At 57.0% G+C, this 27,821-nt stretch overlaps 1 protein-coding gene across 5 annotated transcripts; it reads left to right on the forward strand.

Annotated features, from left to right (window-relative positions):
* The first annotated feature begins 284 nt into the window (after positions 1–284).
* Positions 285–24,428, forward strand: ZMAT5 (zinc finger matrin-type 5). Of its 5 annotated transcripts, none has more exons than XM_056821528.1 (7): positions 285–430; positions 9,517–10,061; positions 12,823–12,968; positions 15,612–15,674; positions 15,886–15,966; positions 18,632–18,737; positions 24,188–24,428. In XM_056821528.1, exons 3-7 carry the CDS (start codon positions 12,842–12,844, stop codon positions 24,315–24,317), a joined length of 507 nt encoding a protein of 168 aa, XP_056677506.1. In that variant the 5' UTR covers positions 285–430; positions 9,517–10,061; positions 12,823–12,841; the 3' UTR covers positions 24,318–24,428. The 5 variants fall into 5 exon arrangements, with proteins under 5 accessions (XP_056677506.1, XP_016288026.1, XP_007490582.1 ...); XM_016432540.2 differs by lacking the exon at positions 9,517–10,061 and adding an exon at positions 527–608 and having other exon boundaries at positions 293–430; XM_007490520.3 differs by lacking the exon at positions 9,517–10,061 and having other exon boundaries at positions 293–430.
* Positions 24,429–27,821: the final 3,393 nt, after the last annotated feature.

Raw genomic sequence — 27,821 nt, forward strand, 5'->3', positions numbered from 1 at the left:
ACCTTCTCCTTCCGGGGGCGGGGCCGCATCCTCACGAGATGCTTCACAGGATTTGTAGTTCCCTTGGAATCTAGGAGCCCTTTGTGCTTTCCATCGGACTCCCCTCTGTTCTCAGCTTTTGCTAAGAAGTCCTGACGCATCTGTAGCTCGATCGGTTCAAGCGCCAATGCTAAATCCTTTTTTGTCTGCTTGAACAAGCTCGCGCATGGGAACGCTTGAAATACAACTCCCAGAGGGCAGCGCGCTCTTTCTGGCGGCTCCCCCCCCCCCCCCCCCCGCAGATTACTATTAATCTAGAGTCCAAAGGCTTCTGGGAGCGGCGGTTCGGCTCTGAAAAGAAAGCTCTGGGAGCAGGTAGTCCGACGAAGGACGGACTACGATTCCCAGAGATCTTCGCGCGAGTAGCGGCCGTTGCCGCTAGTTTACCTAGGTAAGGTATCGACGCGGGGGTGGGCGGCGGGAGAGTAGCTCGTCCCCTTCCCCCTCTTAGGAGGCACTTGGGCTCGTCTTTACTGGTCCTGAGCAGGGACGCGGGGCAAACCATCGCGCCGGAGAGGGGCGCACTTTCAGGACGTCTTCCGGAGCAGAAAGAACTGGGACACGGGGAGGTAAGATCCCGCGTAAAGACCACCACAGGCGGAGCTTTAAAAGAGCCCGAGAGCCGGGGCGGTGGCCTGTGGCCCATTTGACAGAGGGGCAAACTGAGGCACAGAGTGGGCCAGGGATGAACGAACATGCACTTCCTAAGCGCTTCCTGGGTGCTGAGCGCCAGGGGTAGGAGGCTAGACAATGTCTGCCCTCAGGGAGCGTCCCCCAGTCCCATGCTGGAAACTATGTCTCAGGACTCCAGGAAAGTGAGACTGCTGGTTGACTGTTCCTATCCAGGGACTCAGACCCAGTTGATTAGGTCAGGGTTGATTTACTCAAACCACAGTCAACACATTAAAGTGTCAGAGGTGAAATTCGAACTCTGGTCTTCCAGGCCCTGCTGGGCATCTTGATCTGAAGCCAGCGGACCCGGATGTATATCTGTGCCCTGAAACTTCCTTGGGAAATTTGCTTTCCTTTCCCTGGCTTCGATTTCCTTCTCTGTAAAAGGGGTGGTTTGGATTCCATGGCTCCCGAGCTCGGAATCTGTGATTTCATCTCCATCTCTACTGGTCTCTGTCTCTTCTTCTCTGGGCATCTGCCGCTAGGGATGTCTCTCATCTGTGACCTTAGCTAGATCTCCATCCACATCTCTGTTGTTGTTCAGTCAAGTCCCCAACGCCATTTGGAATTTTCTGGCAAAGATCCTGGAGTGGTTGGTCATTTCCTCCTCTGGCTCATTGGACAGATGAGGAAACTGAGGCAGGCAGGGTGAAGTGACTTGCCCAGGGTCACACAGCTAAGATCCTGCAGTGTTTGGCCATTTCCTCCTCCAATTCATTGGACAGATGAGGAAACTGAGGCAGGCAGGGTGAAGTGACTTGCCCAGGGTCACACAGCTAAGATCCTGCAGTGTTTGGCCATTTCCTCCTCCAATTCATTGGACAGATGAGGAAACTGAGGCAGCCAGGGTGAAGTGACTTGCCCAGAGTCACACAGTTGGTGAATGCCTGGGGCCAGACTTGAATTCCTGAAGATGAGTAGTCTTGACTCCAGGTCCAGTAGCTGCCCCAGATCACCATCTATAAACAATCTGTACGTATCTGCATACATGTGTGTCTGTATCTATCTGGAGCCCTAACCTCTCTCCCGAGTTGCTGTATCTCTGGCTGGTCCATGGCTGTCTCAAACTCAGCATGTTTGGAAGGAGCATCTTCCCCCTTATGCCCTCCCCCCTTGCTGGTTCTTTGAGCACGTCTTGGTCCTCCTAGAGATCCGTCCCTCATCTCCTTGCCCAACTTTCTAGCAAGGTCCATCCGTCCTTCTGCCCCTTCTTCCTCTCTGCCCTCTCACTTCTTGAGCCCCTTCTGCCTCCTGCCAGTTGCCATTGATGGTGTGGGCCCAGTCTGGTGGCCCTTTTCCAGGCTTCTGCTCAGTTTTGGGCCTGGAGGCTGCTCTGTCTTTGTCCTCTTCTGTTTCCTGACTTCTCTTCTTCCTATCATCATCCCTTTCCTACCTGCCCCAAGGGACTGTCCTGGGCCTCTGACCTTTGTTCTCTGATTTCTCCCTTGGTGGGGGGGCAGACAAGGGCTTCACCCCTCCACCCCCTCCTACCCTCACTCCTGAGCTCCGTCCTGGTCTTGGGTGTGAATTCTTTCTTTGCTGGCTCCCAGGCAAAATTATCTAACCTCTCTAGACCTCGGTTTCTTCTTCAGTAAATTGAGACATTTGTTTTGGATGCCTTTTGAAGCCCTTTCCAGCTCTGAATCTGGGCCCAGCGAATCCGAGTCTCTTGTGCTCGGGGGCTTTGGGGCAGGCACTCCCTCCTTTGGCCAGTAGAGCTGGAAGATGACAAGGTCCAGGGGCTGATCACAACCCCCTAATGCCTTCTCTCTCCAGGTCTGCTTCTTCCCCGTTTCCTCCCTTGTGACCCCCACAGGGAATCTCCTTTAGTCTTAACCCCTCACCTTCCATCTCACAACTGATAAATGGGCATTGCTTCCGAGGCAGAAGAGCGGTAAGATCTGGACAGTGGGAGTTAAGTGACTTGCCTTAGGGGCCAGCAGCAAAGCCCTTGGTTGTGCCTCTTCCTTGGTATCATCCCCACGGATAACCACCCATCAGTCTGCCGTGGGACCATTCAACGGGGCTGAAGACTTGGGGGGCTTGAGGCTTCTGCCCAGGCTATGCCCCCCTCAGGGTGGCATCCCAGGATGACGGTTGAGGGCATGGAGCTGCCGGCTCCCAGAGGTGTCGAGCCCAGGCCTACCTGGCCCAGCACGATGCTTTTGGCCTTAGCTGGACTAGCTTGCCTGCCCTGCCCTGGGTGGCAGTGACTGGGGATGCCCTTTCTCCAAAGACCAAGATTGCTAGAAATGTGAGCTTAAGCAAGATTTCTGCACCATTAAGGAGCTCGTCACCTCATAGGGGAATGAGGAAACTGGAGCTAACATGGATGGGTGCAAACTGGCTTGGGAGGCAGGGTCTCTTGTCGGGGTCCCAGCTCTGTTCCTTGTGACTTATTTAGACTCAAGTTAATTCTTCTCTAAAATGAGGGAGTCTCTGAGCTCCGGTGACCCTGGTGGCCTTCCACTTACTCCCTAGTGACCTCAGTCAGGTCATTTCCTCTATGGGGCTTCATTTTCCTTCTCTGTAAAATAAAGGGGTTGGTGTGGGTCGGTGGTTCTCCAAGGGTGGTCCTCAGACTCTGGAGGTTCCCGAGGCCCTTTCAAGGGTGTTCCCAAGGTCAGATCCATTTTCATAATAAAGCACAGGCTCCATTTGTCTTACTCCCCCCTTTGCCAACTCCTGCATCTCTACGAGCTGGAATTTCTTCTTTTCACTTCAACCAGAATGCGCATTACAACAGATTGAATGTCGAGGTAGACAGGAGAATCCAGCTGTCTCCTGTTAAGGCAGACATTAAAGAGAGTTGCTAAAATAACATTTGGAAAATCATGCCACCCTTCTTGACAATTTTTAATGAGAAAACACGTGTTTTCCACTAAAAATACATCATTTGGGTTAACAGGTAATACGTTTATCTTTGTTGTTTTGGGAGAACTCAGATTTTAAAAACCAATCAGCTTTCATTTCTAATAACTAATAAGGATGGGTGGTTTGTCAGTGATTTTCTAGAGTGTGACTGGAGGGTCTGCACATATGAGATGCTCGATAGTTCTCCCAGCACCCTCAGTTCCCACTTTTGATGCATCTAGCCTGGCATTCTGCACGATGTTCTCGGTGTATGTTAGAGAAATAAGGCAATGAAGAGCAAAAGGAAAAAGTGGGGCAGGATCCTGAAGCCTATGTGACCTGGGAGGGCCCTTCCAGCCCTCCATCCTCAGATTCAACGATCAGACCCCAACCCAGTAACTCAGATGGACACCATGCAGACCATCAAGCGCAAATGGCGACCACAGAAGCCCTGGTGTCTAATTTTAAAAATGAGGAAACTGAGGCCTGGGGAAGAGAATGGACTTGTCAATATCACCCACCAAGGAAGTGACTGGGGCAGGATTTGAATCCAAGCCTTCCTGTTTCTAAATCCAGCACTCTGATCCACCTGAAGGCCCTTCTTGATGCATTCTGAGCATCAGTAATGGTGACTGATGATTTAGTCTTCTAGAGTACAGAACTGAATTCCCAGGCATTGGACACAGGGGCTAGAAGGCACTGTCCAACCTCCCCAGGCCAGCTCCTCTGTTTTCCATGCGCAGAATAAATCTCCAAGCCAAGGTCATCCCTGCCGTCGCTTGGGGAACAATGACTCACTGCTTCTGCCCCCACAAAAGTGCTTCCTGCCGCAGGTGAGAGAGAAAGCTGGCAGGGATTTTGGAGATAATGGGGTACATGGCCCTCACGGTCAAAATGGGGAAACTGAGGCCCAGAGAGAAAGGAAGTGATTGTCTCCCACGCTCACTGTTCACAGGGAAGTCTCTCACTCTTTTTTTTGTCTGGAAGCTTTAATTCTTCCCCCAGATACTTGGGCTGACACCTTCCCCCACTCTTAGGGGCCCTGAAGCGTGGAAGGAATTCTTGTTTTCAGAACCAAGCCCTGAGCCCAGCAGGACAAGGTCGGTACTTTTCCCTTGTCCCTCTCTAGTGGTACAAAACATACTCATTTTAGCCATTTCTTGTTCATATGCTGCTCCTTTGTGACCCTCCAGGCAGAGAGACATAAATACCTTTGGAAATGAGCTGTTGTTTTTGTTTATGAGGAAAAACAAGCTCAGAGGGTTTGGCTTGAGTCAGATGTCTCCTGTGTGTCTTTGGACAAGTCTCTCAACCTCTCTGTTCTTAAGTCTGCCATCTGTTCCCTCACCTGGTGGGGAGTAGGTGAAAGGAACACTTTACCCACAGACGTGGTTCAAGCCCCGACTGGAGTTTGTCTCAAGGAGAAAGAAGATCAGTGCCCGTGTGATAGAGCCTTCCCTCCCCTGCCTCCGGTCCTCTGAGGACAGAATCATTTTGTCCTTAAATGCATAAAATAAAATACAAAGGATTCCAAAGGAAGCCAATTCGATTGCCATTCAGTTATCAAAATAATTTTCAAAAACAAATTTACAAGTTAGGTAGCCCCTGTAGATAGAGCTCCAGACCTGGAGCAGGGAGGGCCTGGGTTCAGTTCTGGCCCCAGCACTTCCTAACTGTGTGACCTTGAGCAAGTCACTTAACTCTGATTATCTAAAAAAAGAGGGAGATGGGGCTGAGGAAGAGAGAGGGAGAGACAGCCGGTGAGGGGGAGGGAAAGAGACATGATACAGAGAGAGGGGGGAGAGACAAAGACAGAGAGGGGAAAGAGAGGGCAAGGGAATGAGGGAGAGAGAAAAGGGGGAGAGGGAAGGAAACAGACAGACGGTGGAGAGGGGATGGACAGACAAGGAGATGGTCATTGCCTCCAAGATCATCAGATCAGCAAGAGCCAGAGCCAAATCAGTGCAAATCCACAGACTTTTTAAAAAATTAAGTTTAATTAATTCATAATATTTTTCCATGTTTACATGATTCATGCTCTTTCCCTCCCCTCCTCCCACCCCCCTCCTGGAGCCGACCCACAATTCCACTGGGTTTTACATGGGTCATTGATCCAGACCTATTTCCATATTATTGTGTGCACCAGGGTGATCATTTCTGATCCTATCCCGGTCGACCCATGTGATCAAGCAGTTGTTTTTCTTCTGTGTTTCCTCTCCCACGGTTCTTTCTCTGGTTCCACAAACATTTTTGATGGGGGAGGGTCGCCCTGGGGGTCTCTCCTGGGAGCAGGATGGCTTCTCTGTCCCCGACAAGGCAGCAGCTGGCAGTGGGAGGAGGCATTGGGCATGGGCAGGCTCTCCTCCACACCTACTGCCTTGGGGGGGGGGGGGCTTGATCCCACCACTTACATGGACGATCACGGCCTCCTGGGCTTTTTGAGGAGCTCTTTCAGAGCTTGGAGAGTTGATGAGGATGGTGTCCCTGGCCTGGAAGGAGAATGGCTTCTCCTCGTTGGGGCCTGCTGGGTGGGATCACACACATCCACAGGCAGAAAGCAGGAGCCTAGCTTGGAAGAGCCTCTCAGGAACCTGAATCCAAATCCTGCTTAACTGTGTGACTTTGGGCAAGTCCCTTCCCCTCCACCCGACTCAGTTTCCTCCACTGTGAAATGGGGATGATGAGAACAGCTCCTCCCTCTTGGGCTGCTTGAGGCTCAGATGAGGCAGGAATCATGGAGCCTCAGAGGCGCTCGGGACAGCTTTGTCATTGACTGCCTCTGACCATGCTCTGGCTGATTGATTGGCAGGAGCTGGGCGCACGGCCCAGGGGCCATTTAACTCCACTCTGCCCTGTCAGCATTTCTGGCTCGAGCCCTCCCTTCTCGACCACACCTGGGCTGGGACTACACGTTACCGAGCAGCTTTGGGGTCTTTCTCCTCGGGCACAGCTTGCCCAGGGCCATGGGCCAGAGCTGAATGAGGGGCAGAGCCCAGGGCACGGGCCCAAACCTGCAGGGGATGGTCGAGTCCAGGCCCTGCCCTGGGCTCTGTGCTTGGCCTTCAAGGCTCTGGGGGTGGCCAGAGCAGGCCCTCTGCTCCATTCCCCAGACCCTGCTGGGGGAGCTGATGTCTCTGAGGATGTGAACAGAATCCTGGGCCTGGTTTTCCCTGTATCATGGCTGGATGCAGGACTAAAAGGCAGAGAGGGTGAGGGTCTGCAGTGAGAGCTCGGAGGATGGGGGAGCCTTTCCCTCCAGGTGGGGGGATGGGAGCCCCGGGGAGGCTGCCGAGCCCTTGGAGAGCTCTGGGCCTGAGGCTGGCTCTCTCTCACCAGATGGGCGCCGTTCCTGGTGCCCAATGGGCTGTGTGGGCAGGGCGGGGGGCACCCCCTTCTCCTGACACCTCTGATGAGTGCCGAGAACCTCTGCGAATGGCTTGGTTAAGCACTCAACAGTTAAACGTTCATTTTTTACAATTTCAATTCAGTTCTAATAAGTTTATTGGCAAGACAGCGAGATTAGCGCTGCCAAATCTAATCCATCAAGTGTCGGGGTCTGAGACAGGGCTCTGCAGCAGTAATGGGGGAGAGGTTTTATGTGTTTTCATGTTGAACGAGTGGCTGCTTCTGATCCCATTACCGCCTTGAACATAATGGTTATCTCTGGCCACCTAGTGAGGAGCTGCTTTCCCCGTCAGATGCTCGGCTGCCTCCTACCCTCCAAAGGGACCGCCTTGGGTACCCCCCTCCCCACGTGGCCCTGGGCGCTTCCCTCCTGGGGTCACCCCTCAGCCTGCGGATGGAGGGTTGGCCTCTTGTGCCAATCTTTCTTGATCTGGGCCGAGTGCCCGTGGGGCTGTGGGTAGGAGACTCAGTCCTTGCCCTCCCGGGGGGAGACAAGATTGACAGAGCTGAAAGCCACATTGGCATGAGGCAGGGAGGGCATGAGTGAATGCCCAAGGGAGCAAGGTCTGGGGGGCTTCTGAGAAGGGAGGGAGGAAGCTCCGTGGTCTGGGGAGATGTGGGTCACCCTAGCCTCAAGTTGGAAGGGACCTCGGGGGTCATTTAGCTCCACTTCTGCCTATCCCTGACCAGGGGCCATGACGAGATCTGCCTGAGCTCTCCCCAGGCTGCCCCGGCAGCTCACTCCCTGTGCCAGTATCTCCAGCTCCTGGACCATCTGCCCTCTGGGGTCAAGCCAGAGATGTCGGGCCCTATTTGCACGCTGGCCGCCCATCAGAAACAGAAGGTCCTGCAGGACAACTAGGCCTTGGGCAGATGGACTAGAGGGCACTGAGGCACAGAGGAGGAATGGGCACAGCTGCCCTGGGGCCAGGAGGGAGAAGGAAGAGCTGGGAGAACTCTCCCCGTCTGCCGTTACTAGCCCTCCTGGCTGCACGTTTGTGATGTTTTTGTTCAGTCATTTCAGTCATGACCGATTGTTCATGGCCCTGTCTGGGATTTTCTTGGCCAAGATACCAGAGGGGTTGGCCATTTCCATCTCCAGCTCACTGGGCAGACAGGAAACTGAGGCAAACAAGCTAAATCGACTTGCCCAGGGTCACCCAGCCAGGAGGTGTCTGAGGCCAGATTTGAACTCACAAAGACGAGTCTTCCTGACTCTCTTCACTGGGTCACCCGCTACCCCACATTTTAACCCACACACCCAAGTCAGGAAGTTGGGAGGAAGGGAGGGAGGGAGGGGAGCTAGATTCTGGGAAGCCTTAAATGCCCAGAGGAGGCCTAGAGACTCTTTCCCCAGGCCATGGAGAGATGTTAAAGGTACTTCATGAAAGGTTCCAGGGAAAAAGAAGCTGCCCCTTTCAGAGTCTCGGAAGGGAGGCAGGAAACAGGCTCTAAACTTCCTCAGAAAACAAGTACAGAGGGATGCCAGTGAATGTCCTGGATACCTAATATAAAGGGGCCCAAGGTAAATGAGTGCTTCTGGGAGAGGCTAGGGAGGACAGGATGGAAGTGGGAAGGCTGCTCAAGCTTAGGCCTAAAGGGAGGAGCCAGGCCATTTCTCTGAAGCCACTGACCTCTCTGGAGGTCAGAGGCCTCTCCCTCCCTTAGCTTATCATTCAAATAGGCATCTGTGGTCCCATCTTCTTGTCTGCCATGCTGCTGACTTTGATCTTAAAGGAGGCTGGACCTCAGATCCTGCAGACTCCAGCCAGGAGAGACTTGGCTTCAAAGCTTTCTTCTTGTTCTTACCAGGGCGAATCTCTTCACCTTGCTGCCGAGTCTTTGTCTCCTCATCTGTGAAATGGGGGTGTAATATCTGCTGGACTGGCCTGATAGGGTAGATTTGAGGCTTAAACAAAATAATACACATATACAGCATTCTGGAGGTATTTACTGCCACTGCTACTCCTTTTATTATGAAATTAAGGATGCATCTCTCCTATATTTGAGTGGAAACCCTAAGTCTTGCTGAGGCCTGGTCCTAGAAGAGGTCTGACCTATTGGAAGAGCTGCTAGCCACCTTTGTGGGAGTCCCCTCAACCCCTAAACATGTCTCTGACCAACCTGTTCATGGTGCCTAAAATCCTACCATTAGATCTTTCTTTATTCTTCCTTCCCTCCCTCAATTACTCCCTCTCTTCCTCCTTTCCTCCCTCTCTCTCCTTCCATCTTAGAGTCAATATGAAGTGGGGGCAGCTGAGTGGTTCAGTGGATGGAGAACCAGGTCTAGAGATGGGAGGTCCTGAGTTCAAATCTAGCCCCAGATGCTTCCTATCTGTGTGACCCTGGGCAAGTCACTTAACCGCCATTACCTAGCCCTTACCACTCTTCCTTGGAACCACATAGTATTGATTCCAAGACAGAAGGTAAGGGTTTTTTAAAAAATCACTACTAAGTATTGGCTCCTGTGAAAGGGAATTCTTTGTTCTCTTTGTCTAGTCTGAGTTTACACTTGGGAAAAGGAAATCCTTTATTCTCTTTGCCTAGATGGAGTCAACACTTTGGTTATCTCACTGGATTGTGAAGACAGGATTAACTCTCTTTTGTCTACCTTTTGATTGAATTGAACACAAGCTTGAACCAGGTGGAGGAGCTCACGAACCCCTTAGTGAATTCACACCCTACTTAGTGCTAGGTGAAAAGCCAACAAGATACTTGGAGAGCTCCACCCATTTTTCTAACTCAGTCAGAAACTTTGTGAATTCTTTTAAGAGTTCACACCCTCAGAAACTGTGGACCCTTTTGATGAGTATTCACCCCTCCAGAACGTGTGAACTAGTTCCCACAAACACTGCCCACTGGGCAGTGCTAGACAATTTAGAAGCTGTGATTAGCCCCTGTGAAGAGGGGAGGAGATGAGAAGCCACCATAAAAGGCCCCGTAGCTAAAGGGAAGTCCACTACAAGAAAGGAGTTGGACTTCAAGAAGGAAGTCAGCTTAAGGAAGAAAGTCTGCTCAAGGGAAATAATCAGCTTCAGGAGTCACCTTCAGCTCTGGTCATTGTCTTGACCTGCTTCTTGGAGGGAACTTGGGTAAGTGAATAGCTGACTTTCCCTTCCTGTCTTCTGGAGAGAGTTTAATTCTGGTTGAAGGTTAATAAGTCCTGGCTGAGCCAAGCACTGGAACAATAATTAGTTAGATAGGTTAGTGTCTTCTCTACCCTTTTGTATTTCTCTACTTTCACTCTTTCTACCTCTTTTGTAAATAAAAGTTAATAAAGTCATTTCAACTTTGAACATATATTTCAATTAAACCATTAAAATTTAATTCTTACACTCCCAGGCAGAAGAGTGATTAGGACTAGACAATTGGGTGAAGTGACTTGCCCAGGATCACACAGCTAAAAGGTGTCTGAGGTCAGATTTGAATCAATTCTTCCCATCTCCAGGCCTGACTCTATCCACTGAGCCACCTAATTTCCTCTAGAGATTTATTACTTAAGGGCACTGAGGGTTGTAAAAATTCTGAAAATCATCTGTTAAAAGCATAACACCTTGTTTTAATACTTTAAGCCTCTTAGAAGGGAGGAGAGGGGGCAGCTGGGTAGAGCCAGGCCTAGAGATGGGAGGTCCTAGGTTCAAATCTGGCCTCAGACACTTCCCAGCTGTGTGACCCTGGGCAAGTCACTTGAACCCCATTGCCTGGCCCTTACCACTCTTCTGCCTTGGAGCCAATACACAGTATTAACTCTAAGATGGAAGGTGAGGGTTTAAAAAAAAAGAAGGGAGGAGAATCAGTGGAAGTTAGGGTTGAAGAAGACCTCTTAGACTGGTTGCTGTGTCTGCATCCGTCAGTTTAAAAAGACAGAAACTGAGGTCCAGAAAAGGAATCAACTTACCAAAGGCCACATCACTGAGTAATCAAGAAAGAACTCATACCTGGGGCTTGTGATTCCTAGTCTAGGGAAGAAAGAAGGAAGGAGGGAAAGAAGAAAGAAAGGGAGGGAGGGAGGAAGACAAAAAACCTACCATGGTGTTTTCAGCGGTGTTGATGACCATCTGAAGTCCAAGATGGAACACGAGCTAGGGGTCCTAGGGAGGGGAGGGAGAGAGGAAGGAAGAAGAGAAGGAAAGGAGGGAAAGAGGAAGGAAAGAAGGGAGGAAGGAAAGAAATAAGTACGAAGACCTATTCTGTATCAATCACTGTGCCAAGCCCTTTACAAATAGATCTCATTTGATCCTCTCAACAACTCCGGGAAGTAGCTGCTCTTATTATCATCCTCATTTTACAGTTGAGGAAACTGAGACCAGCAGAGGTGGAGGGAAAAGACACAGCTAAAAAGCGTCAGAGCTTCTTTTTTGATTTGAATTCATGGTGTCCTGGCTCCAGGGCTCTACCCACTGTGCTCCTTTACTGGCCTAGGGAGGAGGTGGTTTGGGGGGGAACCGCTCAGGGAGGAGCTGAGGGCATCAAAGCCCTTCTTCACCCGGGGCTTCTGGCTGCATTCTTGCCCTCTGACCCCCCAGACCACACACCCTGCAGGCCAGACCTGGTTTCTGGCCATGAATATAGTAGTAATTGGTGCCCCCTTTGGGCTGACTGTGGAGCCCGCCTTTGACAGGGGACCACAGCAGGCATGCCTGTGTCCTGGTGATAGGAGGCTCGAGGTGGGCCTTGAAACCTCTCTGCCTCCAGGAGCCCCTCCTGGCCTGCCAAGCCTCTTTTGAACCTGTTTAGATTTTCAGCAGGGCCCACCTCTTTCCCTGAGCCTGCTGGGTAAAGTAGGCCACCTTTTGTTGGGCCTAAATTTGCCATTTGCCACTTCCAGGGGTCCTTGTGGCCAGGGCCGGCCTCGGTTTGGTGAGTGAGGCCCTTGTTCTCCTTCAGCCCTTTCCTGATTCTCAGTACTGTGGCTGCATTCCACTAACTTCCTTAAGGCGATGCTGGGCGGGCACAGATGGGAAAAATGACAGCCTCCCCCCTCGGGGAATTTGCAGGGGCAGAGGTACTACGTAATAAAAATAATAATGCTTGCTGGCATTTGCACAGCACTTTACACGTGATCTCCTTTGACCCTCTGCCAGGAAGATGCTCTTGTTATCCCCATTTTACAGAGGAGGAAACTGGGGCTGAGGGGCCTTAAGGGATCTGCCTGGGGTCACACAGCCAGTAAGTGCCCGATTCAGGTTCCCAGATAGTCCTGATACAAGGAAGGGCCAGGGAAGGACCCAGGAAGACAAGAAGAGGGAGGACCCTTGTAGGTGTTGGGGCGAGGGGGATCGGGAAGCGTCTCGAAGGAGGGGGCCCTGAGCCTTGAAGGACTGGGCAGCTGAGATGAAGAGAGAGGCCAGGCCTGGGGACCAGAGCCCAGGTGGGAGATGGTCAGGGGAGCAGCATACTGCCAGGCTGGGAAGGAGGCTTTGCTGGGCCTGGCACCTACCTGGGGGGTTCTTGAAGAATGCTGAGCAGGGCCTGATGTGGTCAACATTTTGCCTCTGGAGGAGGGTCTGACCAGGGGAGAGCCTGGAGGCAGGGAAGCCTATTAGGAGGAAACACCAGGCAGACAACTGTGGGAGTGGGGAAACAGGGAGCCATGATGCTGTAGAGGGAGGGTCAGTAGGGCCCTACTGATTGGGAGGGATGCAGGACAGGGCAGAAGGGCCTGGGGGCCAATCAACGTCCCTTTGTGCCTCAGTTTCCCCACTGTAAAATAAGTGTAGGGTAAAACCACAAAATCTCTGAACCGAAACAGACCTTAAGAGGGATCCGTTTAGCCCTCTGGGGCCTCCCCAAAGGTGGGCTGTGCCCAATGGGCCTTAGTGAATGGGGCTCTCTTCTGTCCTTGCCTCCTAGAGTCTGAGCAGCCTCCCCCATGGGGAAGAGATACTTCTGCGATTATTGTGATCGATCCTTCCAAGACAACCTGCACAATCGGAAGAAGCATCTGAATGGAGTTCAGCATCTGAGAGCCAAGAAGGTCTGGTACGACCTCTTCCGAGGTGGGTGCCCCCTGGAGGCAGGTGACCTGTCCCGAGTGCCCACAGAGGCCGCCTCCTGGCAGAGAACAGATCCGGGTGTGTGTGTGTGTGTGTGTGTGTGTGTGTGTGTGCGTGTGTGTGTGTGTGTGTGCGCATGCGTGTGTGTCTGTGTCTGTGTCTGTGTCTGTGTCTGTGTCTCTGTGTGTGTGTTGGCTCAGGGGATAGTGCCCGGCCTAGAGCTGGGAGGTCCTGGGTTCAAATGTGGCAAGGGGAATTGCCTTGGGGAATGGGGCACTGTTTGCGATGCCAGGGGCCATGGGAGAGGAGAACCACATGGCACGCTGAGGTCTGGAGAGCCGGGTCCAGAGACAAGGGAAAGGGGGGCCTTCAGCCAAGGAGAGGAGGTCTGGGACCTGGGACCCATGGATGGCTCGTCTGTCATCCCCGGAGAGATTCAGAGGGGGCGCTCTGCCAGCCAGCAGGCATTTTAGTGCGTGCCCACTGCATGCCAAGCACAGAGGAGGCCCAGCCTCAGCCCCTGCCCTCCGGGAGCTCACTTTCTAATGGGGAAGAGAACTCGCCAATGGCTCTGTACAAGCAAGAGGCACACAGGGGAAATCACAGGGGGCAGATGCTGGCATTAAGGGCAGCAGCGGAGCCAGGAGGTGGAGCGTTCCTGGCAGGGGGCACAGTCCGAGAATAAGGCCTGGAGATGGAGGGTCTCGTGTGGGGAAACAGCCAGGAGGCTGGAGCACCGGCTCAAAAGGTCTGTGGAGGAGGAAGGCCAGAAAGGGAGGAGGAGGACAGGAGGGGAAGGACATTTCATGCCAAACAGCAGTTTCCCCTTTCCGTGTCTTAGTCAGACACATACTCTCCTGGGAGAGGCGGGCATCTGCCGGTGCCAGCTGGGTGGGATGGCTCCGATGAGCCTGTCTTCACCGAGCCTTGCTGGGTGACAGACGGGCAGCCCCCACTTCCTCCACGCCACCCCCAGAAAGAGAGATGAAGGGAACGTCACCTTCCCGACCTCTGCCTGAGGAGCCACTCAGGGGAACGACATCTTCCCCACCCTCTGGGGAACGTCACCCCCGGCTTGGCGCTGGGAAATTGGTGAAAAGAGGCATCTCCCCCTGGGTGAGCCCCTGAGGTTCTACTCTGGGCCTGGGTGAGCCCCTGAGCTTCTACTCTGGGCCTGGGTGAGCCCCTGAGCTTCTACTCTGGGCCTGGGTGAGCCCCTGAGCTTCTACTCTGGGCCTGGGTGAGCCCCTGAGCTTCTACTCTGGGCCTGGGTGAGCCCCTGAGCTTCTACTCTGGGCCTGGGTGAGCCCCTGAGGTTCTGCTCTGGGCCTGGGTGAGCCCCTGAGCTTCTACTCTGGGCCTGGGTGAGCCCCTGAGCTTCTACTCTGGGCCTGGGTGAGCCCCTGAGGTTCTGCTCTGGGCCTGGGTGAGCCCCTGAGCTTCTACTCTGGGCCTGGGTGAGCCCCTGAGCTTCTACTCTGGGCCTGGGTGAGCCCCTGAGCTTCTACTCTGGGCCTGGGTGAGCCCCTGAGCTTCTACTCTGGGCCTGGGTGAGCCCCTGAGCTTCTACTCTGGGCCTGGGTGAGCCCCTGAGGTTCTACTCTGGGCCTGGGTGAGCCCCTGAGGTTCTACTCTGGGCCTGGGTGAGCCCCTGAGGTTCTGCTCTGGGCCTGGGTGAGCCCCTGAGCTTCTACTCTGGGCCTGGGTGAGCCCCTGAGCTTCTACTCTGGGCCTGGGTGAGCCCCTGAGCTTCTACTCTGGGCCTGGGTGAGCCCCTGAGGTTCTGCTCTGGGCCTGGGTGAGCCCCTGAGCTTCTACTCTGGGCCTGGGTGAGCCCCTGAGGTTCTGCTCTGGGCCTGGGTGAGCCCCTGAGCTTCTACTCTGGGCCTGGGTGAGCCCCTGAGGTTCTGCTCTGGGCCTGGGTGAGCCCCTGAGGCCCTGCTCTGGGCCTGGGTGAGCCCCTGAGCTTCTACTCTGGGCCTGGGTGAGCCCCTGAGGCCCTGCTCTGGGCCTGAGTGAGCCCCTGAGGCCCTGCTCTGGGCCTGGGTGAGCCCCTGAGGCCCTGCTCTGGGCCTGAGTGAGCCCCTGAGGCCCTGCTCTGGGCCTGGCCTGGTGGAAGGACCTCAGGATCCTGTGCGGGGCCTGGGCCTGGGTGAGGCTGGGAGATTTATGGGTCTGCTTAGGCAGAAAGGAGGGAAGAGAGCTTTGTAGAGGTGCAGTAGAGACAGGCAAGAAGATGGCAAGTTTGGGGGGGAACCAGGGTCTCTGCTGCCCTTGGGGACCTCAAAGAGAGCCACCTGGACACAGGAAAAGTCCAGGAGGGGAGGCTCTTGTCGTCCAGCCCAAGGGGCCACAGCCAGGGCCTCTCCCCAGGGCATCTTAAGATATTTGAAGACCCTGACGGTGCCTCCTGGGGCTCTCGGTACGTCCCCTGTGGCATAGCTCAGCGTCCCCTCACTGTGCTGAGTGCCGTTCACTAGATGCGGAGCAGCGTCCCCCCTCGGATGGGGCCCGGGGCCGCGGGGTGGTCTGGTCGGGCCAAAGCTGAGGGACGGCGACCCCCCTGTGCCTCAGCTCTCCTCGGTGTCCCTGCATCCTGGTGGTGTGAGCTGGCCCCGTCCCAACAGCCCATCTTTCCCCTCGTAGATGCCGCGGCCATTCTGGTGGAGGAACAGAACAAAAGGCCCTGCCGAAAGTTTCTAGAGACAGGTGAGACTGCTCTTCCCAGAGCCCCAGAACCCCCATGGAAGGCCAGACGGAGCTGGGGGGCCGGGACGCCCCCGCTTCTGTGGTAGGACGTTCCGCTCCCTGATTTTCAGCCAGTCTTCTCAGAGAGGCTGCTGTCCCCACCCTCCCGGGAGTCCCCTGCTCCCTCGTCCCCTCCCTAAGGGGCCACCCCCATTCTTCTCATCTGCCCCAGGTCAGTGTGACTTTGACTCCAACTGTCGGTTCTCGCACATGACGTCGGGGGACCTCGAGCTCCTGGCCGCCCAGGTCCACGGTGAGTGCTCCGAGGGGCGCCGGAAGACCCTTGTGGGGACATTTGAGGACTTCACCCTGGAAGGGAAAGAGCGGCGGGGGTATCAGCCCATTTTATGGATCGGGAAACTGAGGTCCCAAGATCCTGGGGCCTTCCAGCAGGGCAGGTGTGGAATAAGTACTGGCCACGTGGAATTGGATGGAGAGGGAATGATAGCCATGGGGCAGGGGGCCATGCCCTGAAGGGGTCAGCCTTGTTGGCTCCAGGAGCCTGGGCCGCAGTAGCCAAAGGGCCGGCCAGACAGTTTCCTGGCCTCCAGAGTGGAATGAGCCCTGGAAAGGGACCAGGGCTGGGGGATGAAGCTCATTAGGGGGCCCTGGGGATCAGGGGGATGAGGCTCCTTGGAGGGCCCTGGGGATCAGGGGGATGAGGCTCCTTGGGGGCCCTGGGGATCAGGGGGATGAGGCTCCTTGGAGGGCCCTGGGGATCAGGGGGATGAGGCTCCTTGGGGGGCCCTGGGGATCAGGGGGATGAGGCTCCTTGGGGGGCCCTGGGGATCAGGGGGATGAGGCTCCTTGGGGGTCCTGGGGATCAGGGGGATGAGGCTCCTTGGGGGCCCTGGGGATCAGGGGGATGAGGCTCCTTGGGGGGCCCTGGGGATCAGGGGGATGAGGCTCCTTGGGGGGCCCTGGGGATCAGGGGGATGAGGCTCCTTGGAGGGCCCTGGGGATCAGGGGGATGAGGCTCCTTGGGGGGCCCTGGGGATCAGGGGGATGAGGCTCCTTGGGGGGCCCTGGGGATCAGGGGGATGAGGCTCCTTGGGGGTCCTGGGGATCAGGGGGATGAGGCTCCTTGGGGGCCCTGGGGATCAGGGGGATGAGGCTCCTTGGGGGGCCCTGGGGATCAGGGGGATGAGGCTCCTTGGGGGGCCCTGGGGATCAGGGGGATGAGGCTCCTTGGAGGGCCCTGGGGATCAGGGGGATGAGGCTCCTTGGGGGGCCCTGGGGATCAGGGGGATGAGGCTCCTTGGGGGGCCCTGGGGATCAGGGGGATGAGGCTCCTTGGGGGCCCTGGGGATTAGGGAGATGAGGCCTGGTGGGGCCCCTTTGCTTCCTGACTCTCGGTCATAGGATGCACAGTGGAGGATGTGAAGGCTGTCCCCATGGGTGCCCTAGGCCCCTCAATGACACAGGCTGGGCCAGCAGGCAGGAAGTGCACAGGGAGGCAGTGTGGACACCTTAATTTTGCCCGGTCATCTGCCCATTCTGGAGCCTTCTCTAGGGCTCCCCCTGGCTAGTCCCGCAGCCCTGGGGAGGGCTGTGTGCGGTTCCTCTGCTGCCTGAAGCTGGCCGGGGCCTCAGGCCTTCCTTCTGGGGGTTCTCAGGAATTGTTCAGCATGGCTGGAGCCCTCAGAGAAAGGCAATAGGACTGGGTGGGGGGAGACTTTGCCTAGCTGGAAAGGAGGAAGCCTCAAATACCACTTTTTTAGGGCTGAGGAGGCCCCACAGCACAGGGTGGACCAGGCCCCTCTGGACCACATCCCCTGGACCAGGCCCCCCCCCCGCCCCTCCCCCAAGACCTGGCACAGTGCCCGGGGGATGGTTGTGCAGGGATGGGTCAGACATCTGTGACTCCTCATCCTGCCCCAGAGATCCACTGGCAAGCCAGCCAGGCCTCCTCGAGCCCTGGGACTCCCTGGGATGGCGTGCCAGGAGGCTTTGGAGGGATGAAGGGGCGCCTTTCTTTGGCATCAGAAGCCCTTGGCCAGAGGCTGGGGCAGATTACTGGGCTTCCCAGCCTCGGCCCTCATCTAGAAAATGGGGCCATGCTGGGCACACAGCGATGCCAGAGGCCCATCCAAGGTGCCCGCTCTCCATGACTGTCCAGATGGCATTTGGCTGGCAGCAGGGTGTTCCAGCTTCTTTCCCAGAGCTTCCCTCCTGGGCCCGCCAGCCTATTGTTGAACCTTTCCCCCCTCCGCTCTTCCCCCTCTCTTTCTCCCTCCCTCACCCGCCCCCAAGGGTTCTCCAGGTTCTTCCTGCCATCTTCCGGGCCCTGTGTGGTCCCTCTCCCATGGACGCTCCAGCCTAGCTCTGCTGACTAGGGGACTCTCACCTCCTCGTCCTGGCATCCAGCACACCTTTCCTGTAGCTCAGAATTAGGATTAGCTTTTGTGGGAGCCCCAGCAGGCAGGCAGCTGACTTGTGGGACTTGTGGGCCACCCAGACCCCCAGATCTTTGTTAGACAGACTGCTGGCCAGCTAAGCACACTGTGGTCCAGTTTCTCATCTCGCAGGACTCTGGTCCTTCCTTAGAGGACCCTCCCCATGGCTGGACAGGAGGAGGATTCTTCCCCACAAGGAGGCCCAACGAGCAGGGGATGGAGGCTGGCCTCTGACTTGGGGGAAGGGGAGAGCTTGGATGCCCATTTTAGTGAGAGAACCAGCCTCTTGGCAAGTGCCTGGCCTTCTTCCCCAGAAATGTGGTTAGTGCCCTGGTGCCAGGGCTGTGTCACAGAGCTGGCGGCAAAGGTGGCCGGGAGTGGGCATAGTGGCCTGAGTGGAAGAGCCCCCAAGAAGCTGGCACCAGTGGGGCATCCTCAAAGCTGGCTCTCGGAGCAGGGCGTTGGGGGGATGTCCGGGCCGGGCCTCTGTTCACCTTGTCTTCTCTCTCTCCCTGGTCCCAGAGGAGAGGCTGTCCAGGGAGCAGGACGTCGTGGAGGTGCCCGAGGGGGGCATCGAAGACTGGCTGGAGAAGCGGGCCAAGCAGCGGAGCTCTGCCCAGAGCAGCAGGTATCACGCCAGGGTCAGGGCTCTGTCCCCCTCCTCCCCTCAACATCCCTGCGTCCCAAGGGGAGAGGCTTGGCAGCAGGGCCGGGAGATCAGGCACACTCATACCAGCAACCAGCCTTTGGGGGTCAGGGGAGACAGTGGGCCAGAGGAGCCCCAGGAAGGTGTTGAACTCTCTCCCCCGGGCTTCTTGCAGTGGGGAGGGGTCACCCATCCATGGAGGCAGAACCGAATGATGGGCAAGGGGAAGCAGAGCTGGGGATCGGGAGCCTTCCCGGGCACTAAGCCAGCCACAGGCAGCGGGCCTGTGCCCCTGGGGGGTGGGAGCCCTTGGGGTGGCCCCAGTTTGTATGAAGCACAGTCCCACCCCCACATCGAATGATGCCTCATCCTGGTCGCTATTCCTGCCCTTCACGGCCTCGGGATCCCTCCCCAAAGAGTGAGGCGGACAGAAGGGAAGGGCTAGCCGTGGGGCCACAGCCAGTAACGGTCCGAGCCTGGATTGGAGGTCGGGTCTTTGTGACTCCAGGCCTAGAGCTTCATCCACTGGGCCTCCGAGATTGAGAGGTGGAAGTGAATGAATGAATGATTGAATGAATGAATGAATGAATGAATGAAGCCTTTCTTGACTCCTGTGTGCCCGGCACTGTGCCGAAGGCTGGGGACTACAAACAGAACATTCAGCCAGCCCGGCTCTCGGGAAGCTCAGGGGGAGAGGGCCCAAGCCATGGTTCCCAGGCCTCTTCTGGAATGTCCTCTCCACTGAGAAGACACCAGAGCTCACTTGGTCCAGCCCCCTGTTTTACAGTCAGATGCTGAGGCTCCGGGACAGTGACTTGCCCAGGGTTCATTCCCCTCTGCCAGATTCAGGAGGGAGGCCCAGCCCAGGAACCGGTGATTCCTTGTTCTCAAAGGATGGGAGTCAGCCATGGGCAGGGGATGTGGGGCTCCCTGTCGAGCTGGGCACTGAGAGCACCGTGAGAAGTTGTGATTCTGAAGGCCAGAGAGACCTGGTGACAAGCGCTTGGCTTGAGCCCTGGGGAAGGGGTAGGACGCCTGGCAGTCCAGGCTTCCCCTGGGTCACAATACAAAGGATCCCACTGAATGGAGGGGGTTAGGCCCAGACTGAAGGCCTGCCCGTCTACAGCAAGGCCAGGCCTGGGCTGCCCGCTCACTCCCCCGACCGTCCCTTTAAACCGTCCTGCTCCAAGAATGCGGGGGCCTGTCTGGTCTCAGTTCTGGGGAGAGAGCACTGGAGATGGGGAGTATTTTCAGAGCCCCTTTTCGATAGAGATCAGAGAATCGACAACTTTCCTTGTCCCGAGGAGCCACGGCTGGGCCCAACAGGCCCTGTGACAGCCCTTGGTGGTGCTGGGTTATGGTCTAGAGAGAAATGGAGGCCCACAGAGAGGAAGAGGCTTAGAGTCCTGGGGCTGGAAGGGACCCTAAGGATGGTTTAGCCCAACTCCCTGTCCAGGTAGTGAGTCTCCTGCATGATAGCTCCAATAAATACGCTCACCAGCTTCTGCTCAGACACCACCCGTGACTTTTTAGCTGGTCTGCCTTCTGGGAACCCTGCCCATTGGTCCTAACCCAGAATAAATCAATCCTCTTCTAGCATGTGACCTTCAGGTAGCTGAGGGCAGCTCTTGTTTCTGCCTGATGTCATCTCTCCAGGCTAAACATCTATGGTTCCCTCCACTGTTCATGGGACCGACTGACCGATCGATGGTCAATTCCTTCGGTTGTCGTTTCCTGCTTCAATATGGCCTCAAAAAGGAAGAAAGGAATCCACTGAGCCAAAGGCCCTGAATTCAAATCCCAACTTTGCCACTTATAATTTATGTGGCCTTGGGCAGTGCTCTTCACTCCTGTGGCCTCGTGCAGTGGGGGCTTTGGGCTGGATGCCCTCCGAGTTCCCTTCTAGCTTTTAGGTCTAGTTCCCTGATCTCAGATGAGGGGACCTCTGAGTTCTCTTCCAGCTCTTAAATCTAGAATCCTATGATCAGTGGCCTGTTGGCTTGCTATTGAGAGCAGCCTTTCTTGGCTTTCTCCTCCAGCCCCCCAGGCCTTCTGACTTGAGCAGTCTGGGCACTTTTTGCCTGGGTGCCCCATTTTTTCAGCTGCCAGCAGCCACCAGCACTTCCCTTGTCTGCTTCCCCAGGGGGCTAGGAGCCAGAATTAAGTCCTGTTTTTAAAGCTCTGTTCCATCTTAGAAAAGTGGACTAGGAGTGGAAAGCTATTACTTTGATGATGATAGCGATGGAGATGGGGAGGGTTGGCCCCTCGCCAGCCAGCCTTCTCTGGTGGGGGATCATTCTCATGACAGACGCCATGTGTGTCTTGGGAGCCGTGACCATTTCTGCTCCTCATTCTCTCCCAAACACAGCCCTGCCTGCAGTTTCATTTATGACGCAGCCTATGTTTTCCGGGAATGCCAAGGCTCCCCCGTCCCCTGTGGGACCAGAGAACTCTGGTCCTGCCTCATCCTGGTCCCAGCCCTGACTAAACCACCCTGGGCAGCAGCTGTTCCTCATATGACTCAGGCAGGATTGTCCATCAGTGCCGCAATGGGGGACTGTGGGGGTGGTCAAGGCCCTGGAACTGTCACTTACTAGCTGTCTGACTTTATACAATATACATTTCCCTATCTGGCCTTCAGTTTCCTCACCTGTAAAATGGGGGAGTCACCACCTCCCTGAGGTGTACTGATGGGACAGCACAGCTGCCCAGAGGGGAAGGATGGCCAGTGGCACTCCAGCTATGAATGGTTCCAGCCCCAGCCTACCTTGGGGGCTAGAGCATGGGTGAGTTTCAAGCCTTTTCATCAGCAATAGGACAGGACCAGAATTGGAGGGGGTCAGAAGCCTCAGGGTTACCCTGTTTTAGCCCCAGGATCATTGAAGTTCAACACCAGCCCTCCCCTAAACACATGCCCGATATGGGCATTGTAGTAGTTTTTGAATGAATGAACAAGACCTCTCCCCTGCCAGAGCTGACCTTCCCTGTGATGATGCCAAGCTCCCAGTCACCCTGCTTTCATTGGTCCTTCAGATTTCTCTTGTCTGCCAAAGTTCTGTTAATCTCATTTATGCTGGGTTTCTTCCTTCCTAGTCTCTCTCTCTCTCTCTCTCTCTCTGTCTCTCTCCTTTTCTCTCCCCCCTCTCCCTTTCCTCCTCCCTCCCTCTCTCTCCCTCTCTCTCTGTCTCTCTGTCTCTCTGTCTCTCTGTCTCTCTGTCTCTCTCTCTCTCTCTCTCTCTCTCTCTCTCTCTCTCTCTCTCTCTCTTCTCTTTCTCCCTTCTTTCTCTTCTTTCCCTCTCTGTCTCTGGCAGTCGAGGTTAAGTAGTCCTATAGCTGGGAAGTATCTGAGGCCAAATTTGAACCTTTATCCTCCTGACTCCAGGCTTGCCCCACATAGACTGGATTTCCATCTGATCAGGGAGATGGCTCTACCTTGACCATCTTTCATTCTGTTTCCCCATTTCTGCCCTCCTGGACTCAGATCTGAAGGCTGGGGGAGGCCAGGGGAAGGATGAAGGGACATTTGGAAGGTTCCAGGAAGACAGTGTGTGCAAGGACAGAATTCAAGGTCTAGGAGAAACTTTAGAACATGGAAGAGGATGTGGCAGCTGGAAGGGACTCTAGAGAGGAACGTTTAGGCCAATCACCTTTTTCCAGGTGAGGAAATGAGATCTCCTGGAGGGACGGTGCCGGGGCTCCCTTCCCCCCGGGCCCCCAGCTCATCTTCTGACTCTGTCCTGACAGAACTCTTCCCCTGAAAGTCTTAAGTGTCCAGGACCTCTGCTGACCTTGGGAATGGCCCGTCTTGCGTCTTTCTTCCTTGGAAGCCAGCATTCCGCATTCTTTGGCCCCGAGTGTCTATGTCTCTTCTCCATCCCTAACGCTCCCAGGCTGTGCCTCTGCCCTGGCCCTTCTCTGTGTCCTCCCCGGCTTTCGTGCCCACCTTCTCCCCCCTCTCCACCCCGGCCTGATGAACAAGCCCAGAACCACCGTTTGCCAAAGAGCTGAATTCACAGTGCGGCAGTCAGCCTTGGAGCCAATCCAAGGCGGGGTTTGGAGCCGTTTGCTGCGGGGTGGCCTCCCCAGCGGTGCCCCAGGCCTTGGGCCCTTCGGAGGTCGTGGGGATGTGGGCGGCGGGGCCCAGGAGGGGCTCGGTGGCCCGTGAAATGTCTGCTGGGGCTTGGCTGTGGGCACTGAGCCAGCTCCTGGCCGGGCTCTGACACCTCCATTCCCGAGGAAGAAAAGGCAGAAGCCCTGCTTCCTGCAGCCTCGCCGGCCGCCTCGGGGACCAGGGGAAGCAGCCCCCTTTCCCACCTTCCACGCTGTGGCCAGGGAGGCCCTGGCGAAGCTTCCCTCCCCGGCACACAGTCCAGGAAGCCTCTTCAGGGGCGTAAATCACGCCCATAAACCACTTTATAGCCTAACGCTGGGTCGGCAGAATCCCCGCGTCGTTCAGCCTGAATTGCGGCAGTAAGAGCCTGGAGAGGAGGCGGGGGGAGGAGCGGGTATGAAGGGGGGCTGCGGGGAGACGCCGGCCTGGCGGAGGCGGACAGATCAGGGACTCGGAGACCTTCAAAGCAAGGCAGGACCTGAGAGACGAGCCAGTCCACACCCCTCCTTTTACACCTGGGGAAACTGAGGCAGGGCAGTGGAAGGAGCCACCTTGGAGTTAGAAGCCCCAGATCCAGTCCGCACTCGCAGACTCCTCACTGCGTGGCCTCCCTTCTTGGCTCAGTTTTCTGGGTGTGAAATAAGGAAGAAGAGACCATCTCCGCCTCCCAGGGCTGCTCTGGGGAGAAGGCTTTGTGGGCTACAAAGGGGAGTCGCTGAATTACTCGTCTATAAAACGGGGTCGATGATGCCTCGGTTTCCCCCGGGGCTGGGGAGTCGGGAGCCGCTGGCCATGTTCTCTGCGGCCCTGTTTCCAGGCCTCCCTTTCCCCAGAGCCCGGGCGGGGGCCGAGGCGTCCCGAGAAGCCTCCCTCGTGTCTCCCCACCGAGAGGAAAGAGCTTCTTTCCTCGGGCAGCCGAGGACGGCCCTCCCCCAGGACTCTCCAGAGCCAGGCTGCTCCCAGAGGATGCTGGGAGCCTCGGGCACCCTTCCCCTTTCCAGGCTCAGGAGATAGAGTAGAGGAAGCACTGGGGGCTCTAAAGAAGCCCGAGGCGCCGCAGCCCCTGCCCCGGGTGCACACCTTGGCCCGGGCGCTAAGAGGAGCCCGACATAGCTTGACTGGTCACGGGACGTGGGATGGGGGAGCGTGCGCGCCTCGGGCCAGGCACCGGAGGAATAGGGGAGTCTGGGAAGTTTGTGCGTGCTGGAAGGGCAAGGAAGGCAGGTACGGGGACGAGGACCTCCCCGCGGGGCCCTGAGCATCTTCAGAGGAGGAGCTGCAGCTCCGGCCTCCAGGCTTACGCTTTTCTCCTTTCTCCCAGCACGCTGTCAGCCAAGCCCGTGGTGTTCCAGTACCCACCGGGGTGGCCGCCCATCCAGGAGCTGCCTCCGTCCCTGCGAGCCCCGCCGCCCGGTGGCTGGCCCCAGCAGCCCAGTGTCCAGTGGGGCTGAGAAGGCTCCCCCTGCCCTGACACAGAAGCTCTTCTAGACATCCGGGGAGGTGGCAGGGTTCCACCCTATTTCCTAGATTGCAATAAAAGGTGCCAGCCTGGCAAGGAGACACGTCTGGCCCCGGGTGGTGCTGTCATTGGCTGGTGTTGGTACGAATGGCCCAGGGGCAGTTGGGTGCTCAGTGGATTGGGAGCGAGGCCCTGGGTTCCAATGTGGCCTCAGACACGTCCTAGCTGTGTGACCCTGGGTGAGTCACTGAACCCCCAGGGCCTAGCCCTTGATATGTGATATTTATCCAAGACAGAAGGCAGGGGTTTAACATTTTTTCAGAGCTAAATGATCCCTCTGGCTTCCCAGGGCCTGGGCTGGCCTCACTCTTGGGCTTGGGTCTTTCCGAGCTTCACTTGGATTTAGAGGGGAAGAATGCTGGGTTGGGAGCCGGGGCTCCCAGTTCTAATCCCAGGCCTTGCCCTAATTGCTCCCAGTCAGCTGATCCAAAGGAGGACTCTGGGTCTCGGGCCCTCCCCTTCACGAAGGGTTGGACCAGAAGGTTGCTGCAAAGGTCTCCTTCCGTTCTCAGCCGCCCATCACAAATGCCTCCGTGGGCAGAGCCTGTTCTCGTCAGAGGGCTCGTGTGCTGCCATGCTCTGGGCATCCAGCAGGGCACCTCCCGAAGGAGGGAAAGATGCCATCTCTGCTCCCGGGAGCCAGTCACCGCTGAGGCGAGCTTCTCCATGAACCAGTTAAACATGAAAGACTGGTTGTGTTTGATCTGGTGCCCACGTGAATGGCACAGTCAGGGAATGCCGTGGGAAGTCTGCGCAGGGAGACATCGAGGGGACGCCCTTGCTGCCCTCGGATTATGGAGTCAGGCTGACTGAGCTGGGAAGCCCAGGGGGCATCTCTTGTGGGCAGACTCATTCAGTTGTTGCCCGCCTGTTGGCAGGGGTCCTGGGTAAGGGGCAAGAGCCCCGTGGTCTGGGACCAATGGTAAAAGAGAGGGTGGCTTCCCTCCAGCCCAGCAGAACCAGGAAAGGGGGGACCTGAGAGGGGACCCTTCACTGTCTCCACCCAGCCCCAATTCAAGACATCTAGGTCTCAAGGGGCAGAGCCAAGATGTCAGAGGAGTAGCATGGAAAGATGGAGCCACTCTGAGAATCTACGCCAAGACTAGATGGTCTCAGGCCTCTTCAGCTCAAAAGGAAATTCTCTGGTTCTTGTCTGTATCCCTGCCTCCCTTTACAACCTGCAGCGATCCTGGGATCCTCCCCGCAGACAGTGGTGAGGGGCTGAGAGGAGCCTAGCTGACCCAGCACAGACTTCAAGCCCCCAGACACAGAGGGTTCATACACAGTGAACTGGGTAAGAGCCAGTCTGCAGGGCTAGGACTGAGAGGTCGCACTCACACACAGCAGGAGCCCCCACCCCTGCAGGGCTAGGACTGAGAGGTCGCACTCACACACAGCAGGAGCCCCCACCCCTGCAGGGCTGGGACTGAGAGGTCGCACTCACACACAGCAGGAGCCCCCACCCCTACAGGGCTGGGACTGAGGGGTCATACACACAGCAAGAGCCCCCGCTCCTGCAGAGCTGGGACTGAGGGGTCATACACACAGCAGGAGCCCCCACCCCTGCAGGGCTAGGACTGAGAGGTCGCACTCACACACAGCAGGAGCCCCCACCCCTGCAGGACTGGGACTGAGAGGTCGCACTCACACACAGCAGGAGCCCCCACCCCTGCAGGGCTGGGACTGAGAGGTCACACACACAGCAGGAGCCCCCACCCCTGCAGGGCTGGGACTGAGAGGTCGCGCTCACACACAGCAGGAGCCCCCACCCCTGCAGGACTGGGACTGAGGGGTCGCACTCACACACAGCAGGAGCCCCCACCCCTGCAGGACTGGGACTGAGAGGTCGCGCTCACACACAGCAGGAGCCCCCACCCCTGCAGGGCTAGGACTGAGAGGTCGCACTCACACACAGCAGGAGCCCCCACCCCTGCAGGACTGGGACTGAGGGGTCGCACTCACACACAGCAGGAGCCCCCACCCCTGCAGGACTGGGACTGAGGGGTCGCACTCACACACAGCAGGAGCCCCCACCCCTGCAGGACTGGGACTGAGAGGTCGCGCTCACACACAGCAGGAGCCCCCACCTCTGCAGGGCTGGGACTGAGAGGTCGCACTCACACACAGCAGGAGCCCCCACCCCTGCAGGGCTGGGACTGAGAGGTCACACACACAGCAGGAGCCCCCACCCCTGCAGGGCTGGGACTGAGGGGTCATACACACAGCAAGAGCCCCCGCTCCTGCAGAGCTGGGACTGAGGGGTCATACACACAGCAGGAGCCCCCACCCCTGCAGGGCTAGGACTGAGAGGTCGCACTCACACACAGCAGGAGCCCCCACCCCTGCAGGGCTGGGACTGAGAGGTCGCACTCACACACAGCAGGAGCCCCCACCCCTGCAGGACTGGGACTGAGAGGTCGCACTCACACACAGCAGGAGCCCCCACCCCTGCAGGGCTGGGACTGAGGGGTCATACACACAGCAAGAGCCCCCGCTCCTGCAGGACTGGGACTGAGAGGTCGCGCTCACACACAGCAGGAGCCCCCACCCCTGCAGGGCTGGGACTGAGAGGTCACACACACAGCAGGAGCCCCCACCCCTGCAGGGCTAGGACTGAGAGGTCGCGCTCACACACAGCAGGAGCCCCCACCCCTGCAGGGCTGGGACTGAGGGGTCATACACACAGCAAGAGCCCCCGCTCCTGCAGGACTGGGACTGAGAGGTCGCACTCACACACAGCAGGAGCCCCCGCTCCTGCAGGACTGGGACTGAGAGGTCGCGCTCACACACAGCAGGAGCCCCCACCCCTGCAGGGCTGGGACTGAGAGGTCACACACACAGCAGGAGCCCCCACCCCTGCAGGGCTAGGACTGAGAGGTCGCGCTCACACACAGCAGGAGCCCCCACCCCTGCAGGACTGGGACTGAGGGGTCGCGCTCACACACAGCAGGAGCCCCTACCCCTGCAGGGCTGGGACTGAGAGGTCACACACACAGCAGGAGCCCCCACCCCTGCAGGGCTGGGACTGAGAGGTCACACACACAGCAGGAGCCCCCACCCCTGCAGGACTGGGACTGAGAGGTCGCACTCACACACAGCAGGAGCCCCCACCCCTGCAGGACTGGGACTGAGAGGTCGCGCTCACACACAGCAGGAGCCCCCACCCCTGCAGGGCTAGGACTGAGAGGTCGCACTCACACACAGCAGGAGCCCCCACCCCTGCAGGACTGGGACTGAGGGGTCGCACTCACACACAGCAGGAGCCCCCACCCCTGCAGGACTGGGACTGAGGGGTCGCACTCACACACAGCAGGAGCCCCCACCCCTGCAGGACTGGGACTGAGAGGTCGCACTCACACACAGCAGGAGCCCCCACCTCTGCAGGGCTGGGACTGAGAGGTCGCACTCACACACAGCAGGAGCCCCCACCCCTGCA

This window comes from Monodelphis domestica, chromosome 3 (genome assembly GCF_027887165.1).
Source record: "Monodelphis domestica isolate mMonDom1 chromosome 3, mMonDom1.pri, whole genome shotgun sequence".
NCBI classification, from domain to species: Eukaryota; Metazoa; Chordata; class Mammalia; order Didelphimorphia; family Didelphidae; genus Monodelphis; species Monodelphis domestica.

Bases quoted from the DNA above. Each gene is read 5' to 3' on its own strand.
- ZMAT5 (XM_056821528.1), top strand. From the start codon at position 12,842: ATGGGGAAGAGATACTTCTGCGATTATTGTGATCGATCCTTCCAAGAC. The intron at 12,969-15,611 runs GTGGGTGCCCCC...TTCCCCTCGTAG, and splicing joins CTGGTACGACCTCTTCCGAG to ATGCCGCGGCCATTCTGGTG. The intron at 15,967-18,631 runs GTGAGTGCTCCG...CCCTGGTCCCAG, and splicing joins CCTGGCCGCCCAGGTCCACG to AGGAGAGGCTGTCCAGGGAG.